General features: G+C 30.6%; 2 protein-coding genes across 2 annotated transcripts in view; both read right to left on the bottom strand.

The window, feature by feature from the left end:
• The window catches only part of LOC146540012 (uncharacterized), a 36040-nt gene extending 23294 nt beyond the window's left edge, over nt 1-12746 (bottom strand). The window contains exons 1-2 of the mRNA XM_085207818.1: nt 12515-12746; nt 9202-10106 (exon numbers count right to left, since the gene is read on the bottom strand). Of these exons, the coding sequence (XP_085063944.1) occupies nt 9202-9952 (751 nt within the window). The 5' untranslated portion in view covers nt 9953-10106; nt 12515-12746. The remainder of the gene's footprint in view (nt 1-9201; nt 10107-12514) is intronic.
• Nucleotides 12747-25526: 12780 nt separating this feature from the next.
• Nucleotides 25527-26999, bottom strand: LOC146540011 (uncharacterized). The gene is made up of 2 exons (XM_085207813.1): nt 26066-26999; nt 25527-25960 (listed from the first exon to the last, which is right to left on the bottom strand). Exons 1-2 carry the CDS (start codon nt 26997-26999, stop codon nt 25527-25529), a joined length of 1368 nt encoding a protein of 455 aa, XP_085063939.1.
• Nucleotides 27000-27230: the final 231 nt, after the last annotated feature.

Here is a 27230-nt window from a genome sequence, read left to right as displayed (position 1 = left end):
TATTAATTTGACATGTAATTTATTCCGCCATGTTAATAACAATCGTCGCTAAGCGACCGTTGCTAACTGTCGAAAACTGAAAATAATTTCAATAAATATCCGTATAGTTCAAGCGGGCGTAGCCGCCTTCAGGTCCACTAGTATTATATAAAAATATTATATAAAAACTTGCTGGCAAAAGGTGAGAACCTACAAGTATTCATTATATAAAACATTGATTATGTATGTAAGTGCATATAATAAACGAGAAGGCAGCTGTAAAATATGTGGTTATAATAATACCTTTTTCAAAATTCATTATAAATTCTGCATACAAAATGCATTACTGTAGATCGATTTATAAAAATGTGTAATAAATAACATGTTTTCAGTGAAACACCTGAAGTGATGTGTTATTTAAAAGTAAACGGCTTGAAAAATAACGGGTTCCCCCATACTTTATAGCGGCTAAAGTTGCCATCAATAATTGAAGTTGGGAAGTCCTGGGGGAGTTGGAGGGCTTACTTGAATCCTGATGACTATAGAAAGGTGTATAGTATAGGAGTATAGACTTTATTATAATCAAATAAATATCAAATTTATGAAATATGTAAGTTAGTATAGAACTGTTATTAATAAACATTACCAGTAATTCACTTTGAATACTAAACGAGCTAATGTATTTTAAAGCAATTACTTGAATACTACTTTTAATATTGAAAATTGAAAACCGCAATTACTTTATATGATAAGTTCTACTAAAATATACATATTTATTATTTATCAATTTATTCCCTAAGGGATATATGTAAACAACTACTCTATGTAATTACAAAGTATATTATTTTGTTCTTACTTTTATTACTTACGTAATAGCTGAACTATTAAAATAATATTGTTTAAAATTTTTATTACTAGGCTATTGTTTTTTTTAGCTTCACGCTATACCCTAAACATAGCTGGGATGGCAGAGGGAATATGGGAACCTAGCAACCTAACCTAACCTAAGGCACATCGTTCCTCCCGTTAAGACATTATAGTTCCCCATTATCCACCAAATTCTGGAAACATTGCGTAGCGGAACTCAACGCCGAGCACCCTAGTTATTTTATAAGTACAAAACATTATTATATTAATTTTTAATAGTTTCTTAGGTATATGTTATGTCTAAAATAGAAATATATATACATGTTCAAGCATATTTCGTATACAATACTAGCATGTCATGGCCAAAAGTTTCGCAAAAGTTTCGCAACGTCATCGCCGCCATTGCTACGTCGACCAACCGGGCTTCGTTTTACTAATCCCCTTTACTTTTATTTATTCCTAACCACTCAGCTTTTAGAATTTTATTTATGAATATACATGGGTATATTCATTTTATTTTTAAGTCTTTTTGCCGCTTTGCACACGCCGCGGTAGTAACCGGTTGGGCTGAGGTCTAGAACGCTTCGGGCGTTTTATCTTCGTGCTCATCTCAGACCTTTCTTGTACCTACACTGCCGTATTTTATATATAAAGTGAATATAATATGATAACAATCTTTTATCTAATGCCGTGCTCGTATTTTAAACTAGATAAATGCGACATTTTGCGATTCTTAAAGTTGAGATAAGTAATTTAAAATAAGCTTCGAAAGTTGTTCGTTTAATCGTAAAGTTGTATTTTAGAAAATTTACTTAAAATATATACAAAAACTTACGTAAAATAATAACTAAAATAAATAAAATACATACATTTAAACAAAAATAAAAGGGCTATTTACATTTTTTCCCACCAAGACAATGCATAGATTAAAAGAGAAAGAAAAAAATTGATTTTTTTTGTGACAACGCAAGGAATACAGAATATCTACTAAGTTTTTAAATATTTAATAACGAATGAATTATTATTTCACAATCTGATACGGCTATTAATAAAAACGAGTTATTTATACACACTAATATTCGGTAGTATACAATTAAATCTATGAATAAACATTAACAATTAATTAATAAAATTTATTTCTATATTATTTTACCTATTATGTCTGTAGCCAATCAAATTATGAACATTAGGTAGTGTTTAGCATAGAATACTAATTCTGATACAAGCGGCAATTACCCGATCGTTTTAAAATACTGCCAGCAATTTGCATCGATTAAAATCAAGTTATATTTTATATATAACAAGCGCTATAATTTGTATAATTTAAGCGGTTATTGATATTCTACGATAAGCGGTTGTGCTTTTTTTTAAATAAACAGCGTTTTTTTACCGTTTATAATATGTAGCTATAAATAAAATATTCGTGACGTGTGCTGTTAAAATTGGCACGATGTGTATTTTTTTAATGTTATCGTTCTGCAATTTTTAAATTGCAACGTTTTACATGTATGGTAAATTTTCATAATTAGAGTAAAGTTAATATAAAAACCGTATACTAAAGTCCATCTACCCCTTCCGTTATTATTTTTTTTTTCCAGTTTCACGCTGTATCCCGCATATAGCAGGGTAGGCAGATGGAGCCCAGTGTTAAGATACTCCGCTGAATTACTAGACTTGAGTCCAGGTGTTCAACGCTGCAATTTTTATCTTATTGTCAGAGCGAAGAAATAAAAATAAAAATTCATCATTTTTTTAAAAACCCCAAATGGGGATCGAACTCACAACCGTCGCGTTTATAATCTTACACTTATGCCACTGCGCCACGACGGCTTGAATATTATAAAAATATAGTAACGAATTTGCTTCAAATTAAAAAAATATATTATATGCTATACAACCACTTTAAAAAAATCTCTATTTTCATATGTAGAGAACTTTAATTTTTCCTAGCTCTTCCTTCCTTCCTAGTTCCTTCCACCGTCCTCAAACTGTTCATACATTAAATCCAGAGTTTCTCATGTGTTTTAAAAAAAACATTATGTTATTATGTGGATAATTGCTTAGATTTTTTGTCCACTTTCAACATAAAATATATCGATGAATCTTAATTTATGTTATTTTACGCAGGTTTTCACTTGAGACAAGATCGTTGGCAAAAAAATGTTTTCAAATAAGTAATGCATAAATCCATTATGCAGATAGGACTTTAATATATTTTTAAAAAAGCATTACATATTTTTATACAATTATAATAATGTTATACAGCTAGCCTGGTATTATTATATATCTTTTATTATAGGCCTCTTGTATATTATTATACCCATACATACTATCTCTACGGTATAATAAACAGCTATGGTAAGTAAATGCATTGTATAGAATTTTCTGATTAAAATAGATATGGATGGCATTGTAATATTTTTTAACTTAACTGTTATAAATTTAATCGATAGTATTAGTTGCGTAGGTTTTTTTATTTATAAGTTTTAAAAATGTAATGTAAATATAAGTCATTTATTCAATTATATACTGTAGAAAGTTTAATTTCTTGCCTTATTAAAGTTTGTTTGGTTGAACGCGCTAATTTCAGAAACTATTAATTGAAAATTTTCTTGTATTTTATAGTTTATTTAACTAAAAGGCAGCTTTAGACATTTAAGATAAAATTCTTTGTACCTGCGGTTACAGTTACCTCGGGTTCCCAAATTCACTCATTCCTGCATTGTCGTGAAACATATCAAGATAGGCAGAGGGAACCTAATGGTAAGGCACTCCATACCCCATTTTTTAAAACGTTACGTGTAGACTAGCAGAACTAAACATCACGCTTTGTCAACCAGAGCGGGCAAATTCAAATAATTCCCACAAGTGGAAATCGAACCTCCAACAGTGCTACCACTGCATAACGACAGCTAAGCAGTATACACACATATTGTTATTTAACATAATTATTGTATGAGCGCAAGTAAACGAGGTTATTAAAAAGTCTACCTAGAGCAGATGTACAAGTAACATTATATACTTTGTAGAGTCTTACTCTACGCCTTATTATATATATTCTTTCGAAGTTTAATTTCATACAGCCCTTGTCGTTAATATAATTGGGTTGTTCTGTAAATAAAATGGAAGTTATAATTGTGCCTTACTTATTTTTTTTGTTTATTGCAGCTTCGTTTTAAGTGAACTTCAGTGCTTAGAATGAATAGTCAGTAAGTTTAAAAAATGTGTTTTTTAACTTTTGTCAATAAAAACAAAACTTTTGTAGCGAAATAAAATACTTTTCTACACATCTAAGTGCGACTTCGGTGTATATCCAATTTAGTTCAGTTTTATCTATATAATTGTTATCTAAGCAAACTTATAATTGACTATATTTTATAATTAAAGCATTATTAGGACAATAAAACACAAAATGACTTAACTAACAGTTAGACTAGTTATTTAGTAAATAATAGTTTATAGTATATTAGTTCTAATTTGTCCATAATCTAAAGAGATAAAGGCGTAATAGCTACAAGGTAGAGCAAATTGTATACTTAGATGGAAATCAAAAATTGTCATTTACTTTAGCCCTAAGGTGCAATTTCTCGTTTTATTTAGAAACAGAGCTTATTATAAGAAAAAGCTATTTTACGTATTTCAGTATCGAACAATTTAAAAATAGTCATTTAAATTTGTTTGGAAAATATATTTTTTAACGTGATTCTAACTATAAGTAAACAATATTCAATCAGCTTCACGCTGTATCCCGCACACAGCAGGGTAGGCAGAGGGAATCTAGTGTTTAAACACTCAGAATTCTGGAGGCATTGCACAATATTCAAATTGTGTTTAAACAAATTGGTGTAGATATTGGACTCTACTATCAAATACGAACTTCCTCCAAATGTTGGGTACAGTACCTATCACTAAAACTTATAACCTCTCCAACCAAATCTGGAAGAATCGTATCTTTAGAAAATAATAAAACGTAAAAATACGAAAATCAATAAGAATACAAACATTTGATACTTGTATCTCTTTGCTTTCTCTGAAAACTGCTGATAAGTAACTTGCAAGGTATTATTCCTAAAGCCTTTAAGTAAATCTATGATTGCTAGAGATTAGAGCGTTAGAGGTATACCTAGAGGGGAAACGTAGGTAGTTATTTGCGTCAAATTGATATCAGAAAAGTACGATTTACCGTACCTTTAGGTGCAATACTAGGTTTCTTGAATAATGAGTCAGATTTACGATAATTATAGAATGTTGCTTTGGCGCACACTAAACGATATTAATTATTATTACTAAATTGTGGTATATGTGTGTTTTTTTTTAATTGAAGAAAAATTTTATTTTTTTAATGAATGAATCATTTTAATTATAAAGTAGAATTCTAAAAGCAATATACTGTATAATGTAAAACAAAACTTGTGACAAAAAAATTACACAGGCAAATAATAAAATACCTATAATAAAATAGTAATATTAGTAGTATTTTATGTAAACTAAATACGTAATAGAACCTGTATAGGTTTTAGGTATTAGAAAGGAAGCAGCGCAGCTTCTGATTATAAACTATGGATTCCTCGCTTTGGTAATAAGACAAAACGCGACATCAAAACATAATGTCTCGAAACTAGGACGGAAAGTGAGGAATGGAGGGTCTTAATAATAGGTTCCTTCTACTTACCCTGTGACACGGAATTAATTACAAATGTAAATAATTAAATATACCTCAATAAGGGCCTTATTAATATATACAAATTATATTAAAATCAGTAATAAACAAAACAGTAAAGTTTTTATTTTGGTAAAATAATCTAATATATTTTTTTATTCTAACCTCAAGAGGTCTGAAAAAAAGTTGCGCATATCATAAACGCAATTGGTCTAGCAATTGAGACGATCTATTGATAAAGTTACATTTTGGGAATTGTCCTATGGGAATCTATGGTGAAATATCTGTTGTATATCGAAATATATTATTGTGGACCAAATATTTTTATCTAGGTCTAATTCTCTTCTCTCTAGGTTTAATTGATTATTATTTTTAAAAATATTATGTACAATAATACAATGAAGTTTTGATGTAGAATGTAGTAACGTAGTAGTATGATGTAGAAACTAAAACTAAAACAAATTCCCGTGGAGGGCTCATCGTGAGCATTTTGCATGTAAATTTTAAAACATTAATAATAACAGGCAAAGGCACAGACAGACAACGAAAATCAGCAGAGCATTAAAATACACAAAAAATAGATTAATTTATAATATAAGGCCTATAGGACTACTCAAATTCTAGTAATAAATGAACTTACGCCTCTACAATGACTTTAAAATCTAGATGTCACTTAATTAATACATGATGAAGTCACGGTATTTGCACTTACACATAGATATATTTATCATATTCATATATGATAAATATAAAAATAACTAACTACTAACTATTTCAACTAACTAACTAACTATTTCATATAAAAAATACTCTTTAAAACAAATGATATCGGCAATGTTATTTTAAATCATAGTTGTCGTGAATGAATTGATACAGTAAATAACTTATATTTCTACAAAAGGAATATCCGCCTGCTAGCTTAGATATATATAGCAGGATAATGAAGTTATTTTAGATTTTCAAACTACCTAGAAGGGCTGAAGTCTTGGAACTTAAAGTAACCAGCCGACACGCATACTGTTGCCGCTACCATTTGAGTTATTACCTACAGACATGACAGTACGACCTCTGCCTTTATTTGCATATACCATTTAAAATTAAATTTTATCAAAAAATATAAATTTACGATTTATATTAGAAAAAGATTACAATAAATGTCTTTTATTTTTAATCTTTTTCACATTTATGATAATCTGGATATTTTACCGATATGTAGGTATCAATTGTTTCGCTTTCATTTATGTTTAATTGGTTGGTGAAAAACGTCTTAATATTCGTTTTTAGAAATCTAAGACATCACCAATTAAAGAAAATATCAATTGACACGCAAGCGTGAATATAAGCATACATTATACTATAGCTGAAGAGTGAATTTGATTCGTACTTATTTTTGCATGAAAAAATTCCATAAAAAATGAAGAAAGTGAGGCCACTCGTGGCGCAGGAGCATAAGTGTGTAACTGTAAACGCGACTGGTTCTGGGTTCGATCCCCACTCCAGAGGTTTTATGTATTGCTTCCAGAATTAACGGATAGTGGGGAACGGAGTGTCATGACACTAAGTTCCCTCTGCCACCCCTGCTATGCGCGGGATACAGCGTGAAGTTGTTTTTTTTTTTTAATTTTAACATAGGATAGTAAATCCACCACTATCCCGTCACTGTGTTTCAAGTGCCTATTCCGCAAAGTGCAGCAGATGTGCCTGTATGCTGTCCGCAAACTTGATTAGATAATTCTAACCGTGTCTCGAACGAAAAAACAATCAAAAATGCAAAGATTTTTTTATACGTTTCTAAAAAAGATACTACTTTTTTTCTAAGTTTTAAGTAATTTTAGTCGGTAGGAAAATAATATCTTAGCGCATTAATACCAATCATAGAATAAGCCTGACTGATTATTTTATGTCAGTTTTCTCCTTCAACTTTCGGTATAATTTAGAAATATGTGGGTTCCGCACAATTTGTAATGTCAATTAAATGTTAATTAGCGTTAACCTTGGCGGATTAAAGTAAAATATAACTTTTTTCTTTCATAAAATAAGAAACATCTGCGATTGTCTTTATCTCTGGACATGTACCTAACTCTTAAAACATTTACCGAGCCGTACATGTGACAAGTCAATTTGAAATGCCTAATTTGATGGGACGTTATATTGTATTCAGGTCAAAGAAGTATGTTATTTTATTTTACCCTGGTTTATTTATAGTTTAAACATATATATATATATATATATATATATATATATATATATATATATTTGTATATCTCTTTTTTTCCGCTTCAGCATCGCGCAAATAGTAAGGTAGTATTCCCCAGTTTTCGCCGAGATTTCATTCCTCCAAGGGGGTATCGAACCCATAGCCGTCGCGTTCCACTCACATGCTTGTATGGTACCTATTACATACATTATGATATTACTGCATAGCAATATCCTGTATGCAATAGACATCTATGTACATATGTACATTGACATTTAATATACTAGTAACTTTAATTACTGATAAGTTTGTAGTGGATATTTATTGAGGTTAAAGTTACACTTGACGCTTTTATAATTTATTTCTTAACTTACTTAATACACCATTTATTAAATAATTCGCGTGACTGTCGCGCGAATTATTGTATCCTATATCGTTTATTTTTAGGTCGGTATTTGTTTTTAAAGTTATTATAACGCATCTAGCTATTAAATAATTATCAAAGAAAAAATAAGCAAGATTCAATTTAAAATAGATTAAATTCAAATAATGCAGTTCACGCTTAATACCAGAAGTTAAGGATCCTTCAAATCACATCTCATAGTGACGACGCGTTTTCCTATCATTAGAAGATGTTAAGGAGAAAAAATCTGGGCTCTCTTGTAAGCGCCCGCCAACAAAGCCATTATGCCTTATTATGGACTCCATCCATCAGCCCGCCATACCGATTCTAACGTTAATACATGCTAATGTTTTATAAACAGATATATAATTTATTTGGATTCCACTTCGACTCCTAATTGATGAATAGCTTCTTGTTAGAATCAAGCTTTGTCTATAACGGAGGCGTGGTAATATCCAAGAAGAGGAAGTAAGGCCATTTATGATTCATCACACCTTAAATAAAAAAGTGTGAATCTCGTTTTTTACATTATTCACTCCTGAAGTCAATAGGCCGTCAATTCGGTGTCCAATCATTAGTCAACCATTTTAAATAATTTCATAATGCGTATGATTTTAGGTTTTTTTAAAGAAAATTATATATATAATTAATTTTAGATTATATAAAGCACAAGAAACATCCGTCGTGAGAGAAAAGGATATATGGTTGGTTGAATTCTTTCGGTATAATTTATTGGTAGTTCACTATATATACATACTAGCAGCCCGCCCGCGGCTTCACCTGCGTCAACTACGTTATTATTAATTTCTGTCTCCATGAGGACCTACGTCCTATAAGTGACGACCATGCAAAATTTAAAACTCCTAGCATTTGTAGTAACGAAGTTTCATACAAACTTACAACCCCAAAAACAACCCCTTAGAAGTCGAATATTGCAAATTCCCGTCTTAGCGAACACCTACGTCCTATAAGTAACTCCTATGCAAAATTTGAGATTCCTAGCACATGTACTTTCTGAGATTTCGTGATGAGTGAGTGACCTTTCGATTTTATATATATAGATATATAGATATAGATAAAGGAATTAAGACTTACTTTGACCTAGGTGAACTCTTTTCATCCATGGGTAGATTTGTGGAGGGTTCGCCTGAGCGTTGGCTGCAGCCTTTGAGTTCTTAGTATTACTTGAACTGGAGTTGTTTGCTTCGTTGCTTTCGTTGCTAGACGTACTTGAAGCTGGGCTTGATATATTTTGATTTATATTCGCTTTATGTTCCACCGGAGAAGCAATAGGAGTAGTTAGTCCGAGCTTTGTGCTTGTTCCAGAATTCTGTCCAACTCCAAACCCAGGAGAAGTTCTACCTGGACCTGATGAGGTAGACAGGTCTTGTGGTGACGCTACTCCAGTTGTAGAGGTGGAGTCAGCAAATTTACAGCTGCCACTGGTCGCTTGGCTCGGCGGCGTTGACATTAAATTGGGCGATAGAGCACCAGGACTGGAGTTTGAATGGGTGTGCATGTGACTAGCAGTACTTCCTAATCTTTGAGGATGTAATTGCGTGTAGTCTATCATAGTCTGAGGTTGCATATGTGCACCAGCAGCTGGCGTCGCGTAAGGATGCTGTGGATAGTGATGTCCAACTTGTGGTGGTGAATAACACGTGTTTGGGTAGGACGCTGTTGCATTTGGATTATAATAGTCAGCACCTGGTGTGGGTAGACCTGGGTGACCTGCCTGTTCGACAGGTGTGCCTGTACGCCCTGGAGCCTGATTCCCATAGCATGATGCAAGGGAATTCACAAATTGGTAGGAACTCATTCCTGCGTTGTAATTTAGGTCGTTCATTGGTAACCGATGAATTTTCTCCTTTTCTCTAAAGTTTACTCAAAGATTGTCATCCTTAGATGGACACTGAATAGTCTAGTTGGACATGTTAAGTGCTACAGATGCTCGCGGTCTGTCTCAATTGTCCTCGTAGAGTGGAACTTGATTGATGGACCTGTGATAGAATGAAACACATTAGTTGGTCAAGTACGTCGCCTTGTTTACTGGTGATGAATGCGTTTCGTGCGTATCATGTAACAACGTTTAAGTTATGAAACTATTTATATGGTAGATTAAATTATAGAATTAAATATATTTAAGAAAACTTAGCGTGTCCCTTGTAATAATAAAATACCAAAAAAAACACGATTTCAAATTTCAACTGTTGAACTTCGCTATAAAGCTACAGGCTGAATCACGCATATAGCAGGATAGGCAGAGAGAATCTAGTATTAAGATACTTTGTGCCCTATTTTCCGCCTTTAAGCGCTCCGACACCAGGGCGATAGAAATAAAAATATTAAATATTTCATTTCCCAAAGAGGGAATCGAATCTACAGCCTATCACATTTACACACGCTCGCGCTACGACTGACCTCTTCAACTTTTAAATTTTACGTAATTACTAATAATAGCGTCAAAATTTGAATAACACAGGGGGTCTATTATTAAACAATAAATTGATATAAGATATCTCAAACTGTAGAGCACATGTCAAGTGACATGAGGAAAAAACGTCGGTCCCGCCACGTGGTAGAGCTATAAAAGTGTCCACAGAGGTTTATGGGTGTAAGCGGTAGGCCGAAAGTGACTTTTGCCGATTTATGAACTCCGGCCGGTGCATGCATCTTTACGAGCAAATTAGCACTCATTGTGATTCAATTTATTTGTCGTGTTTATATGCAAGGAATGACAAATGTGCGAATTTGATTCGAATGAATCGTAATTTTGGTGCATTTTGGCCGATTTTTCATGCTGCATCTTGCTTGTATGTGAATAACATGTTTTGAATTTTTTCTTGACTTCTCAAGATTTATTGTTTGCTCGATGACATATTGCATTGAATAATTGTTTTTAATTTGTTTATTTTGTATTTTAATCTATGAAGGAGAGATTTTTATTTATGTTTTTGTTTTTACTTATGTTATGTTTTTGCATATTGCATATTTTGTATTTAATTAATTGAGATTCAATTCTCTTTTATTTTATCAGTATTCGTTATTGAACTATAAAAAACCAATATAAGCAAATAAATATACGAGTACATATATAGGTAAATGTAAAATTTATATAAGTTATAAAATAGGTAAAATCTTTATTGTGACGTACATATTTATTATTTTTTAAATTCATATTTATCTACGTCTTAAATTAATCATAAAAACATACATTTAATATTAATGATATATTTGTATTTAAAAAAAATATTAAACATATCTTTTATTTGCTTAGCAATTAATATCAAGATTTATAAAGTTCTTATAGTAATACAAAAAGAAATAACTTCTATATATATGATTTAAAATATCCAGTAACTTCCTTATTCTCATGACATCTATGCGACATATGGGAGGTGTTTATTTCACTTTGAATTTTATCACAACCGTCTGTTATTCATTTGTACCAAATATACTTATTTTATCTTATTTTTATTTAAAATTATTATTATTATTATTATATAGGTTGCTTTCAAAGCTAAATGTTGAATTTCCAATATAATTACTATCTAGTAATTCCTTATTTTAGTTTGACGTTTAGAGAACATGTGTTAATTTATTTCAGTGTAGATTTTTGTCACTCCGTCCGGTCCACATTAAATGGGCCGGACGATTTCAAAGCTTTTGTTTTTTTTAGTGCCTTAACCTCGACATCCTTTGATGAAGTGGTGTTGGAATTATAACGTTTGTCGAAGTCGTCGTTTAATAATTCTTATAATTTTTTTTGTTAAAAGTAAGTAAGTTTTTGAAATTATTGGGTTAACAATAGAATTTGAATTTTAAATATTAATTAAATTGATCTATGTTATTAAGCTTTAATTCATTTAAAGTATTAAAGTAATAATTTCTGGTAAAATTCATTAAAAATATATTAAAATTAATAAATGTTGCATTTTCAATTATACGGCTTACTTATCTAATCTAAATTTATCTTCATTACATTAAAATATGCTATTCTGCAAAATGAAATCACATTATATCTAATATTTAAAATTAAAAAAAAACAGTAAAAGATAACTTTATAATTAAATTGTTTCTTTGTAATATAAAAATGTTAATGCTCTGTATGAGAAATAAATGAATTTTGAAACCGTAAATGAAGTTTTAATAAGAACTTTTAATTTAATAATTAAACGAAAACATAATTCCTACCATCGGACTTCTATTTATATGTAAAGCTTTCCAATTATAATAAACTTATAAGCTCATCTTGAGCTCACAGTGACATTTAAAATCCAGGCCATCCTAAGAGATTAGATATTCCGATTACGAAAACGATCTATTAGATAATTATAAAAAGAAATAATAAATACCATATAAAAATTAAAATATAAAAATAATTAATTATCAATAAAAAAATACTTACTCGAACAATTTTCAAAGTTCAACAAAAACACAAGCACAAATTTCAAAAATCACAATAGTTCACTTCACATCTATACAAATACAATACTAAACTAAAAATACGTTTTTATAATAAAATAAAATACGTTAATTTTACGTAGATTAACTCTGTAAATCGTATCAAAATACGTTATTACGTACAGTGTCTAAAGTTACGTGCTCTCGCGGTGGAAAACCGTAGGTGTTTTCCCGACGTTCGGGCCTCGAGTGCAGCGCGGCTAGGTGAGCTGAGCGAAGCGGGGCGGGGTGGGGCGGGGCGCACCTGGTGCCCGCTACCGCTTGTGGCGGAGCGGATTTGACAGCGGATTTGGGATATTGGAATTATTATCACTGACGATGTAGAGGTAAGCTGTCTCTTATTTTTAATGTTTTAAACTAGTTTTTTTTATTATTTTTAGTAGATTATAGTATTAGAGCGACTTTCACACGAAAACCAAAAATTTAAACAGAATTTTTTAATTTAAATATGGATTTTTAATGAGAAACGATTTTAAATTTAGTATAAGTTTTCAATCTAATTCAGTACAGACGGACACTCATGCATCAGTGACGGTCGCGACAGGACTGAGGCATAAAAATTGCTGTTTCTCATAATAAATGACATGTACATGAGTAGTTTTATGCACCCTAAGACAATGTGAGGGATTGCCTAGTGTTAATTAAACGGTGTTAGATTCGAATCCTATAATTAACTGTTTGCCGCATTGTAATGTTTTATTGTTATAATGTTTTTTGCTTATGTTTTCTTGAAATGGATCTGTTTTATATTTTTCTATTTTTATTTTTTGAGAAAAGACGTAACTACCTACATTCTGAAAGTAATAAATATTTCTCAAGATCTCTTCACGTAGCGTTCATTGTTATTTTTTTAGCTCTCACTGTATCCCGTATATAGCAGGTCTGCAGAGGGAACCTAATGTTGTGGACACTCTGTCCCCATTAATATTATTAAAGTTTTTATAAATAACATATTAAAAGCTCTATATTATTTACTTAAGTTGATGGTCTCAAAATATATTTATTTTTGTTGGACATTGAAAAATGTACCTAGCTATATCCAATCAACTTATATAATATTTAGTTATGCCTATTAAGCTTTTATGAGCTTTTACTATTGCTCGAAATTAACGTATTTTTTTGTAGTGAAGGCATCATATAGAAGACATCAGAGAGTTCCTTTAATAAAGTAGAAGTAAATATTAAATCTGAAATACATTACTTTTTGTACATTTTCGTGCAAAAGAATTTGATTTTAAATCAAACAATATTAAAGAAGTAGAGTTTTGCACTGCCTAATTATTTTTACATGTTTAGTCATATTTCAAATTAATAAAATGAAATATACACTAAAAATCATTCTTATTCAACAAGAAAACTCAAAAATATTTAACAGATCTAGTTGCCTTTTAATAGGTATATAAGTAAATAGGCGTATGATTTCAATCTTGTTTAAAAGCTCTATAGTATATGTTTATTATGACTAGAACCTAATGTTAAGAGAATCCGTTCGCACTCCAGATATTCCATTCTCCATTTACCGCCCAATTCTTATTCTTTAAGATATTGTGTTGTGTGGCGGAACTTAACCCCGAGATATATTAAATATACTTAGATATTTATAATTCTGATTACTTATAAGTTTGAAAACTTGACGATATCTTCCTTCTTATTTTTTTTTAATAGATATATTTTTTGTATCTATCTAAAGGGAATACATTTCAACAAATGAAAAGATTAAAGTAAAATATGAGCTAAAATCCCCATACGTTTCCAATATAACGACATATACTACCTCGTTGTCCCTAGTCACCTCGTCCCGCGGGCATAAATAGATTTATTACAACTTAATAAACCCCAACAAAACATGCACATGTTTCTACACATTACTCAAACGGAGACTTGTAAAATTTACGACTTAGAGTTATATAGCCATCTCTATCTTTTACCTGAAATAGAAATGAGATGTAAGAATGTTTATTTTAAAAACGTTTATTGGTATTTAATTATGTTAGGCTATAGTGTTTTTTCTTATGGGTTTTTGTTGATCGTGTGAAAGATAGTTCGTGTAAGATCGTTCTGATAAGTATTGGTTATCAAATTAGATTATCGATTATGCTTATTTATAATATATAGGTATAAAGGTTTTGTTTAAGTAGATTTTATTTCCTTATAAGGTATAATCAGATTTTTTTTCTTAATAGAAAATTTGTGGATGTACAAACATTTGACTGCTATTTTAAAATGTAACACGATAAATTATTACACAAGTATGAAAATTATTTATTTTATCCTTTATTTAACTCAATAAGTTAAATTATTTTTATAAAAAAGGTGATAAAATTTAAAAAGTAGGGGAATGTTAATATTACGAGTACCTATATATAGAGAACACATTTATAATTTGTTAAGCTTAAAAGATTTAGCCTTAATTAGAATTGATATTTCTGATTATAAGATTATATAGAATATAATCTTATTTAAGAATTTATAGTCCAGCAAGAATGTAAATGGTATATTTATTTCATATACCTGCTATTATTTTATATTAATCTCATAAAAAATAACTTCCTACTATAATAATAGTAAGATAGAGACGGTTAAATGGACATTTATATGACATAAAATTAAAACAAGAAATAGTCCCTAAGTTAGAATATAACATAAATAAATTATAAATACACATATACAGTATTATATATAGTCACTAAATAGATATAAAATAATTAAAGTATACATAAATAATTTTCAGCGAAAACCCCATAATATTTTTATACAATTTTACATCAATTCCCTTTTCACCGTATCACAATATATTCATGATTCACGTAATAATACATAATTACTTGTTTCATTTATTTTGCAATGGAATAAAAATTTGCATGGAAAACACATACGCTGTCTCTTTCGCACAGTGACATTTGTGATAGGTAAGAAAGGGACGGACTGTCCACTGTCATTGCGCTGCAACAGAAGCATGCGTATTGCAGCGGCGTGGGGCGCGGCCCTTTGCGTGAAGCAACCGCCGTTGATTGGTCGAAATTAGTTGTGAAAGTGGGGTGCGAGTGTGTTTGGACTTTTGTGACTTTTGCAAAGGAAAACTTTATGGTAAGTCAAAATTTTCCTTTATAATTTTTTTTATGAAATATGTGCTTCTGTTATATACTTAGATAGAGATGTTTGTGTGTGTGTGTGTTTATAGATTTTTTATATATATAAGTAATAAGTATGATAAGCCTTAGTGCACTCTAAGATTTAAAGTATATGTACGTAGATTCAAAATTAAAATAATAATATCTAAAGGTATGATTTTATGTGCATTATAAAAAATAAAAATCTTTATTAGGAACTACAATATAGGAACGTCTCTACAAATAACTATACACTCTACTATAAGCTCTTCCGTGAGTTGTCCTTAATAGTAATATATGCATAAATTCTAGTAGTTAACGTTAACAACATTCATTCATAATTCATTTGTACTTGTAATTTTGAATGTGTCTTTATATAACTGTCTTTAAAATTAAATTGGACTTATTACTATTAGGTACTTACCTACTAAATATTAGCATAAGAAAATCTATTTCTATGTAATATATTAAAATTATTATAATACTCGTAGTTAACTATTTTATACGTGATTTAAATTGTTCCTATTATATTTGTCATCTTAATATTTATTTTTGACTGTCTCTATCTATATATTATTAAATATCTATATATACCTTAAACACACACCTATATAAACTTTAAACTAATACCCCAATATAACATGAAAACCTTAACTTTAAGTCACAATACTGCCGTTACTACTTAATTGAAATGATATTAACCTTTTATAATTTTTTAAATACAAATACAAAAAATAATTATCCGTATACAAGGGTTCCGTACATAACTGATTCAAAAGTATTTTACTTTATATTGTAACCCTAATTAAGGTCGACTCTAGCGACTCCTGGTGGCAAACGATACATTATAAAATTATAAGCAACAAAACCTTCCAATATTAATTCGTTCAACAGATGGCGCTATTCGTGAACTAAGCAACATTTTGATTTTATATAACTATATGGATTTCAAAATTACTATTTCTTATTAAATGGTTTTAAAATAGTGATTATTTTAAAAGGATACAATTGATATTATAATTTCAAATAATTTATTATTACTACTATATATTATTTGACTCTACATTAACCTGTTTGAGAAAAATGAGCTTTAAAGGTACTTAAATAAGTTATAGATTGCATTACTTCAAATACCATAAATAGACGTTATATGGGCAAATAGAGTCAAGTTAAATGACTTTTAAAGTCAAAAACTTTCTTTTGCTATATTTATTTGCATTATAGTACATATTTAGTTTAAATTGATTTAGAGAAATTTTTGTCTATTTGTTTGTGCATACTACTCTGAGAAACGGCTTAATTGATTTAAATACAGTGTTATTCGAACTGTTGTTCGAACGAAAGTAATTTAGATAAATTAATAAATAATAATGCAGTGAACTACACTCAATAGTTAAGTACACTTCTATTATTTATCAAATCACCAATCCGCTTAAAAGCGGGCGAAGCCGCGAGCGGATCGCTAGTGTATCATTATTATTATCGATATCAATAAATCTATTTAACTAAAAAAATTAAATCTGCTTCAAGCTGTATCCCGATTACAGCAGGATAGGAAACCAGTGTTATGACACTCTATTCCACACTTTCTACCGAATATTTTAGTTTTGAGTGGCGGAACTCAACGCCGGGCTTTTGCCTTAGTGCCAGAGCGAAGTAATGAAAATATTAATAAATAATAATTCATTCCCCCGAGTAGGGATCGAACCGACAACCATCGCGTTACCGTCACTCCCTAGTGCCCCTGCCCTACGACGACTTCAAATAAATATCAAATTACTTAAAAACCATAACATAGATTAAAAACAACAAATTTAACAGTACAAATATTTTTATTTTTCATGTTAAAGACACCTAATTCGAAACATTGCATTGGAAGTAGCGTGCCGCTATTAGTCAAACTGTCACCCCTTGTCAAACGCCGAACTCGCCCTTTCGACACCCATCCAATAGAACATACAGACAGCGTGTGATGTTATTACATAGACTCTTGTCCGAGCATTAGAATGTTTACGTGAATGAAATACCTAAATATATAAAAAAAAATGAATAAATAGAATATTAAGAGGTGGATATCATGACTATGGCTGCAGTCTTCACATGCAGAATGGTCATTGATATTATTTTTTTTCATTTTTTGTTTAATGTTAGCGCGGCGTTGGTTTCCGCTTCTCAATAAACAGTGTCCTGAATTCAGATGGGAATAGAAGTGAACGTAACTATTATTAAATTCTATCTGCCTTTCCTCTTAAATACGAAATTACAAAATATTTATATGAAAAATATAACTAAATAAAACATTTACAATATCAAAAATTGCATATTGTACACACTGCTGATTTCTTCACTGTAGATAGACAAAATACCGGTAGGTAGTCTTTTTATCCATTATATATATATACCTATGCACCAAAAGATAAAAGAATTAAAAATATAATAATTTACTGTTGTTCATGTATCGTTAAATAATTATAATTACATCTCCAAATTAACTTTTTTCTTGTATTTTATACATTTCATATTTTTATATAAACTTATTAATCCTTTATTGACCTACAAAAGCTACGACATAAAAATAAAAACATCAAATTTATATTTTTATCTCAAAACTCACATTAGGTTAGTAATACAAGTGGAAGTTGAAAATAATTATAGAAAGAGCGGTGCGTCAAACAATGCTAACTTACATTTAGCTGTCACTCAAAAACAATTTGGAATTTCTTGCGCGCGGAGGGTCGGCTCTTAGACGTGATAGACATAGAGCTGTTATATTTCACTGCTTGCTCTATCTTCTTGTTATTGGCTTTTTTTCCCCTCGATTGGAAATCGAACCAACTACCTGTCCTATTTACAGTCGCTGCGTCACGACTGGCCTAAACTAGATCAAATATTCCACATTATTTAAAAGATTGATTGGTTTTATAACATTTGAACCATTCGAACAACAAAAAAGAACTGGTATAAAAAGTAACTAAATAAATATTTTTATCATAGTATTAATTTTATTTATACAAAACATTAAAAAATCTAATATTTCTATTATTTCTAAAACGAACTACAGCTCTTGTAAGTTAGTTTAAGATCGACCGCGTTTCAGCAGCGGCCCGGGTGCCGGTCCATCCATCATTTCCTCCATCGACTCGCCGGGTTAAACACATAAGTGACATTGACGCTCTACCTCGCCAATATTGGTTGAACTCTGCTAAATTTTCTTAGGAGTTGCTTCTGTTTTTAGATGGTTTTTGCGACTGACAACTCTGAAAAAGAAAATTAAATAATTTAAAATGTATTAGATTATATAATATTTCATAAAATAATACACTCGAACAAATCAAGACGTATCGATAGAGTTCAGACGAATATTAAGGAACGGAAGTGGGTACGAACACATTAGGTTCCTAGGTGTCCTCTACTGCTCTCTATGGCATTAAGCTTAAATATACACTCAAAAGTATATTTTGATATAACTTTGTTAAATTTAATAATTTTATTATGTATTTTTAAACTTATTACCATCACAATATAAATTATTTGTTATTTAGTATCTGTTTTATTAATATAAAAATCTCTATATTTTTTATTATTTTAATTATAGAACATTTTGATCAAAACTACGTGTAAAAGGTCTTTAGGCTAAAAGATATTTCTGTTAAATTCAGCAATAACTCTTGTATCTTCTAGAGAGATCAAATTAAATTGGTTGACCACAATCTGGCTACCTGTGCCATGTTGCGTTACACCAACATGATTGAAGTTACGTATGATTTGTACTGTAACTGACATTGTAGAGTATTTGATATGAACCTCCGTCTAGAAGAAGTATTTTAGAACGTATTCCATTAATATACAGAACAAAATGACTGTGAATGTCGGTTAAAAGTATAGTTAAAATTATAGCTTACATAATTGTATATACTATATGACAAAATAATGAAATTATACATAATATATATATAATTATATTTATTTAGTAGCCAAAAATGATTTCATAAATAATTATGAAGTCAAGTAAATTTCAATTCTCGCTATTACAATTACTAATTATTGAGCAATTAGCCTCCAAGTAACGTTTAATCTTGAAATTCTCTCTCAGCTCTCTCTTTAGCTTTACAATATATTCTGCATACAGCAGGGTAGGTAGAGAGAACCTAGGAACCTAGTGTTAAGTCACTTCGTTTCCCATTAAGACACTTCCAATTACCAAGATCCAGTAAATTCGAACTCCGGAATAGCGTTTACGGAATGCTACTAGCATTTTAATTTCTATTTAAAAATATATATATTTTTATATTCGAAGTAAATGATTATTAATAGCATTTGCTTGAGGGCTTAAATAATAATCAGCAATGAATAAATGAGCTCCTGTATTAAAATTAAAAGGAAGTAAAAATATGTAAATTTATTGCCAGTAGAATTATTTAATACGTATTTATACATAGAAAGTAGGAAGGCGTTTTTTAAAAAAGATGTCACTAAATTATGATTATCCGAAAAAGACTCGAGAATTTAGTCGGCATTAAGCGGTTTCGTCGAATATATAATGTTTATTGGAAATCAAATGACAAAGTTTATCTAATTTTTCAGTATTAACTTGAGAATTTTGCCAGCAAATTCTCTAGAGGATTTGTAATCAACTCTTCATAAAATTTAACTTTATATAGGCAAGTTTTATATGGGTATATAAATTCTATATTGTTGCTATAATAATAAATATGTATTTATTAAAATCCTAACAAACCGACTTATTACACATGCTGTAAAACTAATGTTTAAACTAATCGAGTGTTAGACCTGAATAAATACAGGTTGAAATAATATGAAGAAACCATACCACAGAAACCTGGTGAGGTTTGAACCCCGACTAACATACCATTGGTAGAACTTGTCCTACTAATGGTAATTGAAGTACAATTAGTTCAATATTTTAAAACAGTTTCTATTACTTATTACAAAAAGATGGATAGATGGGTAGCTTAGTGGTCAAGATATAAACAAGCTTTATTTACCCTTCAATTGTTTTTATATTATCATATTAGCCTCAAATTTTAAAAAATATTACTTTTCTAAGTACTATCAGAAGGACTTTAAACATATTATTAAAGAAATTAATGTAAAAATTTTAATCGATCAGGCACCCTCGGTTTGTTACATTGATCTGGCTATCTGCTTTCGAACGATGGCAGTGGAGCGTTCTTGATAAATGATGGTAGCCCGGGACAATGCGTCCTGCAGATTCTTTTGTCCACCTTTTTGTATGGACAGTGATGTTTCTGTGACGTGAACGACGTGGACGGCGTTGGGTGTGGGTACCATTATGCGCAAATTTTGTAGCATATGGTCGGTATACCTGGGTGATTGTTTTCTTAGTGTTTCTTTCTTTATTGATTTTTAAGGGTAACTTACTAATATAAGAGTATTGCATTGGCTTTAAACGTTTTAAAATATTTGAATTTAGTTTGTATGTGGGGAACGGAGTGCCTGAACACTAGTTTCCTTCTGCTATATGTGGGGTACAGCATGAAGTTGATTAATTTTTTTTTAGTTTGTAATTTATAATGGCAATAAAAAGCTCATTAAAAATAATAAGGTTTTTAACGTGTGTGGTCGTCATGTATCTAAAGAATCAGTATTCTTGTATTGCGTGTTAAGCAATATAACTTATTCTTTTGCTTTTCGAATACTAAAACGAAAAATAAAAATAGTAGACTAAAATTACTATACAATTTATTTCAGTTTTTGACATATATAAATTCGTTCATATTTCTATGACAGAAATAATTAGAAATCAAAATAAAAAAATATTTCGCATTTCTTGCAAAAATAGACAAAACCCATATATGAAACGTGGCCAACTTAAATAATATTAATATACCCATCAATCAAATATAATCAACTTAATTAGTAGGTACTAAGATAATTTAATGCAATTAGGTTGCATTGTAGCGCTTTTAAATGAAATACCTCGTTACATATCATAATTATGACATAATTTATGGCGTCGATAAGCCCACGTTTGATGGTATATGAGATCAAAGCGTAAGGAAACATCTGTTGCTTTCATAATATAGATAATACAAAAAAGGAATAATTATAATTCAGTATCGTCTTAAAATAATTTAGACTGCGTTCGTTTAGTATTTTATTACCATAAACTGAATCGTATAGTATAAATAATGAGGAACATGGGGTTTTTGGTAGCGATATATATAAAATTGGTGGTTTTACGTTCTAAGGCTTCTTAAAGAAATATTTTATTAGGTATATAACGTGGATGGGTTGTATATGCCTGGTTGGTTATAATAACGGTGTTGAGAAAGGACTTGACGTTAAGCTTCATAGATAAGAAACTGAAAGAAATGACTGGATTTAAAATAGGTTAAGAATAAATTTATAAATACTAGTTTTAACTTCGAGAGCTTCGCCCGCGCGGTCAGATGTAAAGAACTATTAGTTGTGTATGACTCGTGATACACTCATGCGGGAGGTAACTCACATCATAACCATTAAGAGGATTTTAAAGTATAAATGGATTGGAATGGAGTTTTACTGTATAAATGGACTTTACAACACAAACTGAATTTTTAATTCTGGACTAGCAGTTCCCGAGACATCAACTTCGTTATCGATGGCGCGTTTAGTACCAGCATTAACATTTTAAGCATATATACGAATTTTTATCTTTCTTATGATTTTAAAGTTATAAAAAAATATATATTTAACGATTTCTTCTGTCAATTATATACTTATATAATTACAAATACGAAGTACATTTTATCGATGTCTATGAATAAGTGCTAACTGCTAAGGTCTAAACCAAGATTCCAAAGGTAAGCCGTGGTATTCAAATATCGATTAGAATATTTCTTTTGATCAACTTCGGATTCAACGTACCTCGTTCGACGTAAGGATTAATTAGAGCTGCCATTCAAACGACCATTCAACGAATAAAAGTATAACGAATGTAAGAATTCGAATATAAAATCCTTAATCTATATTACATTACCAAATGCTGCCTTTATTTAAAATAGAGCAAAAAAGTACGTTGAGGCTTGTTTTCAAATAAATAATATGATTCATTTTAGAATGATCCACAGAACCACAGAAAATTCATGTTCAACGAAAATATAAAATAAAATAATTTTTAATTCTATATTAAAATATTACTTACCATTATTAATAGCACTAAAAAGAATTAAAAAGTCTTAACGTAAGCCAAATTTTGTTTTAACACTAGCGGCCATGTTTGTTAAATGGCAGCGCATGCGCTTCGCTGCACCCCAAATGTCAAAATTTGTTATCTGTCTCTTTCTAACATCCAGTACTAGTGTAACGCTTTCCCTTTCTTCTTTCTTTTGTTCCGATATGAGGGTAAGTGTATTGTGATTTGATGAAAGTGAAGTTAGCAACGTTAGAGAATGGAGCCGTTAAGTTTCTAAAATTTGCATTTGCATATACGAGTATATATGTATTTAAACAAGTACGGAAAGTTAAATAAAAAGAATTTTTTGAGAAGATTAAACGACGAAGATATTTATTACACTGATTATGACTTTAAGTAAGTATAGTATAAGTTGTTAAAACATAAGCTATATAATTTTAAGTATTGCTGTAATCTGAATAATATAGTATTTAAAAGACTTCAAAAATTAAATCACCCCATTAACATATTTTCAAGATATTGCATGTTGAGTCGCGGAACTCTACGCGGGGCTTTTGCCTTGATGCAAGAGCGAAGAAATGAAAATATTAAGAAATAATTCATTCCCTCGACTGGGGATCGAAATCACAACCGTCGCCTCACAGTCAATGCTTGGCCCATCTATGCCACGAAAGAATTTAAATGATTATAGGTTTGACGTGATCCAATGACTGTATAATAATAATTGGGCATAATGCTTCATTGCAATTTTACTTACAATTTTATATTAGAATATAAGTCCCACTCCATTTTCTCTAGAAAGTAATTTAAAGTTAACGTAAGTAAGTAAAATTAATCAGTTAAAATTGATATAAAAATATTTTATATCAGCTTCATGATTTTAAGTTAGGAAGCCCAGTAGGTATTAAAAAACTTCGTTACCCACGTTTCACTCAATTTTCAATGATCGAGACATTCTATGTAATAAAAACAAAAAACATTAAAATAATTTAAATTTAATAATAACTCCAAATGGGAAATAGCTATATTTTCATTATTTTCTTTATATCTGAATCAATCCTAAAATCTTCATATTTATATTATAAAATTCTTTTAATATACCTACTGCATTAGTTATGGCAAAAATGTCATACGACCTGTACTACGTTCTATGACTAATAATATTTTTATTCTGTGTCTAATCCTGTTACGAGCAGCTACTTACTAAATTAAATAAAAGGACTATATTTTTCGACAAACAAAGGATCACAGACCAAATACCTGGCTTAGAATCTAATTTCTGTAAAGAAAGTGTTAAATACCACATGTAATCTTGTTTACAGTACAACACAGGTAGCGGGATCATTAACTGCATTACTAAGCAAATCCTATAGTCAGTCAAAACATGTCAAAACCGTAGTCAACATTTGCAAGTTACAATTGGTCTCTGGAGACTAATCCCTAGTGTTGGTACTCTTTGTTTAACTTTAAGCTTATTTTTAAAAGTTTTGAAAGGGTTGTGAATGCCGCCGTATATTGTTTAAAAATTAAAAAGTAATTGTTAAAAACGTATAGTATTTTAGTAACTTATTATTAATAACTTGGGTAAGACTATTAGTGATTAATATAAGAAATTATATTCAATTACTTTTATGTATATTTTTGTACAAATATAGACGCGTTTGTTTCGATATCAATATATTGTACTAGCGGCCCGCCCGAGGCTTCGCCTGCGTGAACTACGTTTTTACGTTTTTTTACGTTTTATTTGATACTCCTAGCATTTATAGTAACGAAGTTTCATACAAACTTTCAACCCCAAAAACAACCCCTTAGAAGTCGAATATTGCAAATTCCCGTCTTAGCGAGCACCTACGTCCTGTGAGTAACTCCTATGTAAAATTTGAGATTCTTAGCACATGTAGTTTCTGTAATTTCGTGATGAGTGAGTGACCTTTCGATTTTATATATAAAGATGAGTTTAATCACTACTAATGTATAGATTTTAAATTATAATGTATAGCAGTATATAATTAAATATGCTAACTATTTATTAATATTACGAACAATTGCGAACTTCGAAGACGGGCGTATGAATTATGTTCATTTCTTCCTGGTAAGAAGACTAAACGCGGCGTTAAGTTCTGTTACTCAAGACGCAACTTCTGAGGAAATTGGGTGGAACGTGGGGAACGGAATATCTTAACACTAAGTTCTCTCCACCTTTACTTTTATATGCAGGATACAGTATTTTATAAAATATTAATTATTTTATATTAGCACATGAAAAAAAAACATAGCAATAAGAATGATTTTTATTAAGATAAAACCTTAGAACAAAAAATATTACTCCTCTAAATTAATAGCGCCCTTGTAATTGACTAGAGAAGTGCAATAAATAATCAACCTTGTTTTATTCGTCTTACACCTAATTACTTATTTAGTACATTTGTAGGAACTGTTCATCTTAAAAAGTAGAATATTTACATTTTATTATTACCTATATCATGTCTATTTCACATTCTTTTTAATTAAAATTTGTTATCACAATCAGCTTACATCTATATAATCAACTTATGTTATTTATATTTTTGCGAATATTTTACTAATTTTATATTTATTTACATTAAATATTCTTTTCTTAATCAATAATTATAATTTAATATTTGAATTATTAGCGATATTAATTAAGAGACGTCAATTTATCGTCACATTTTAGGAATAATATCACCATACGGTGGCATTATATTCGGGTGTACGGCTCCCGACAAATTCACTATATTCGCCATGGCGCCTTCATACGCTTGGTGATGATAATTTGGTTCACTATATTCCGGGAACCCATTCATCGGTGGTCTGGAATTTACAAATTCTGGAACATTTGGAATCTTCGTTACGCTCATATCTTCTACACCATATGGATCTGGAGATGTGGATAGTTTCCCGTCTTTCTTCGCTTTCATTCTTCTGTTCTGGAACCAGATCTTGATTTGCCTTTCAGTAAGACCTAAGGCATGAGATACTTCTATTCTACGTCTTCTTGATAAGTACTTGTTGAAGTGGAACTCTTTTTCGAGCTCAAGAGTTTGGAACCTAGTATATGTTTGACGTGTTCTTTTGGAGCCTTCCTTTTTATCCTCTCCTGAAAAATTAAAAAATAAATTTAAAAAATTAAAAATATATAAAAAATTATTAAAATATAAAAAAATAATGTATAAAAATATATAAGATTTCATTAAAAAATTACCATTGACACTTTTCATCCACGGATAAAAGCCTTGCACTTCGGGTGCAATAGCCATCTTGTTGTCAGCGTAATCCTCATTGTCCCCGCCTGCATCGACCCTCGTCAAATCTTGACAGTTTTCTGTACTTTCCTCAGCAGAATTGGCGCTCTCGCTTTGAACTGGAGCTCCACCCACTGATCGCTTAGTTTTGACCTTAGTATGTGTATCCAAATTAGTATTATATTCACCGTGAAATTGATGTACATTCCCATCATTCAGGGCCCTTGTTTCATTATTTTTACCCCAATTATCTATATCATTTGCACAATAATTCATTTGTTGTAACATTTCATGTGTATAAAATTTGTCATACTTTCCATAACTTTCTTGCATTCTTTTTATATTAGGCTTACTCAAAAGTGCTCTTAAATTTGGAGAATCTCCTTCTTCACCCGAAGCACTTTTAACGGCGTTTGAGCTGTTTTGTGGAGATCCATAGCTAGTTTCAGGTAAACTGCATTGACCAGGGGACTCTACAGAACGGGAGTCTTCGCCTTTGATATCCACAGCAGCCCTATTCGCCATTGCTTGCATACCTGGTTGATATCCATAATTTTCATATTGTTGAGGATAGGTATTCATCTGGCGCCATCTGTTTATCATATCTATGTTGGCTTGGTCGTGGCTATTATTTGCATAATGTATAGGATAATTTTGCCAATTAGGCTCTGTTTTCACAACCTTATTAACTGAACTGTTAATATTAGGCACTCTATTGTAGCTGTCACTTGGGTATTCACAATTTTGAGCGTAAAAATTGTTATGATATTCGTAAGGATTTGGCACTGCCGGGTAATGATATCCATAATGAGTCTGCTTCGCACTTTGACTGCTAACTTGGGCACTATTGTTCCACATTTCACTAGCACGGTTAGTTGAAGCCGTCGAAGTCATAATTACGTATATACTACACCACTTAACTTAAACTATTTACACTGAAATAAGTAAAACCAAACTGAAATTCTGCTGCGTGGGCGACGGAGATCCGTCACTCGGGTTGGCTGCGAAACGAATGCTGTAAGTGCCAAAAGGCAATACGACCCTAACAAATGTAATACTTTTATGTGACCTAAAAAAATTTGGGGTACTTACAACAATAGCATTACTATTGTCCCTCTACAGAGT

This window comes from Heliconius melpomene, chromosome 3 (genome assembly GCF_056956725.1).
Source record: "Heliconius melpomene rosina isolate 202511_hmr_F chromosome 3, ASM5695672v1, whole genome shotgun sequence".
Lineage (NCBI taxonomy): Eukaryota > Metazoa > Arthropoda > Insecta > Lepidoptera > Nymphalidae > Heliconius > Heliconius melpomene.
This window is presented reverse-complemented; position numbering and strand designations above follow the sequence as displayed.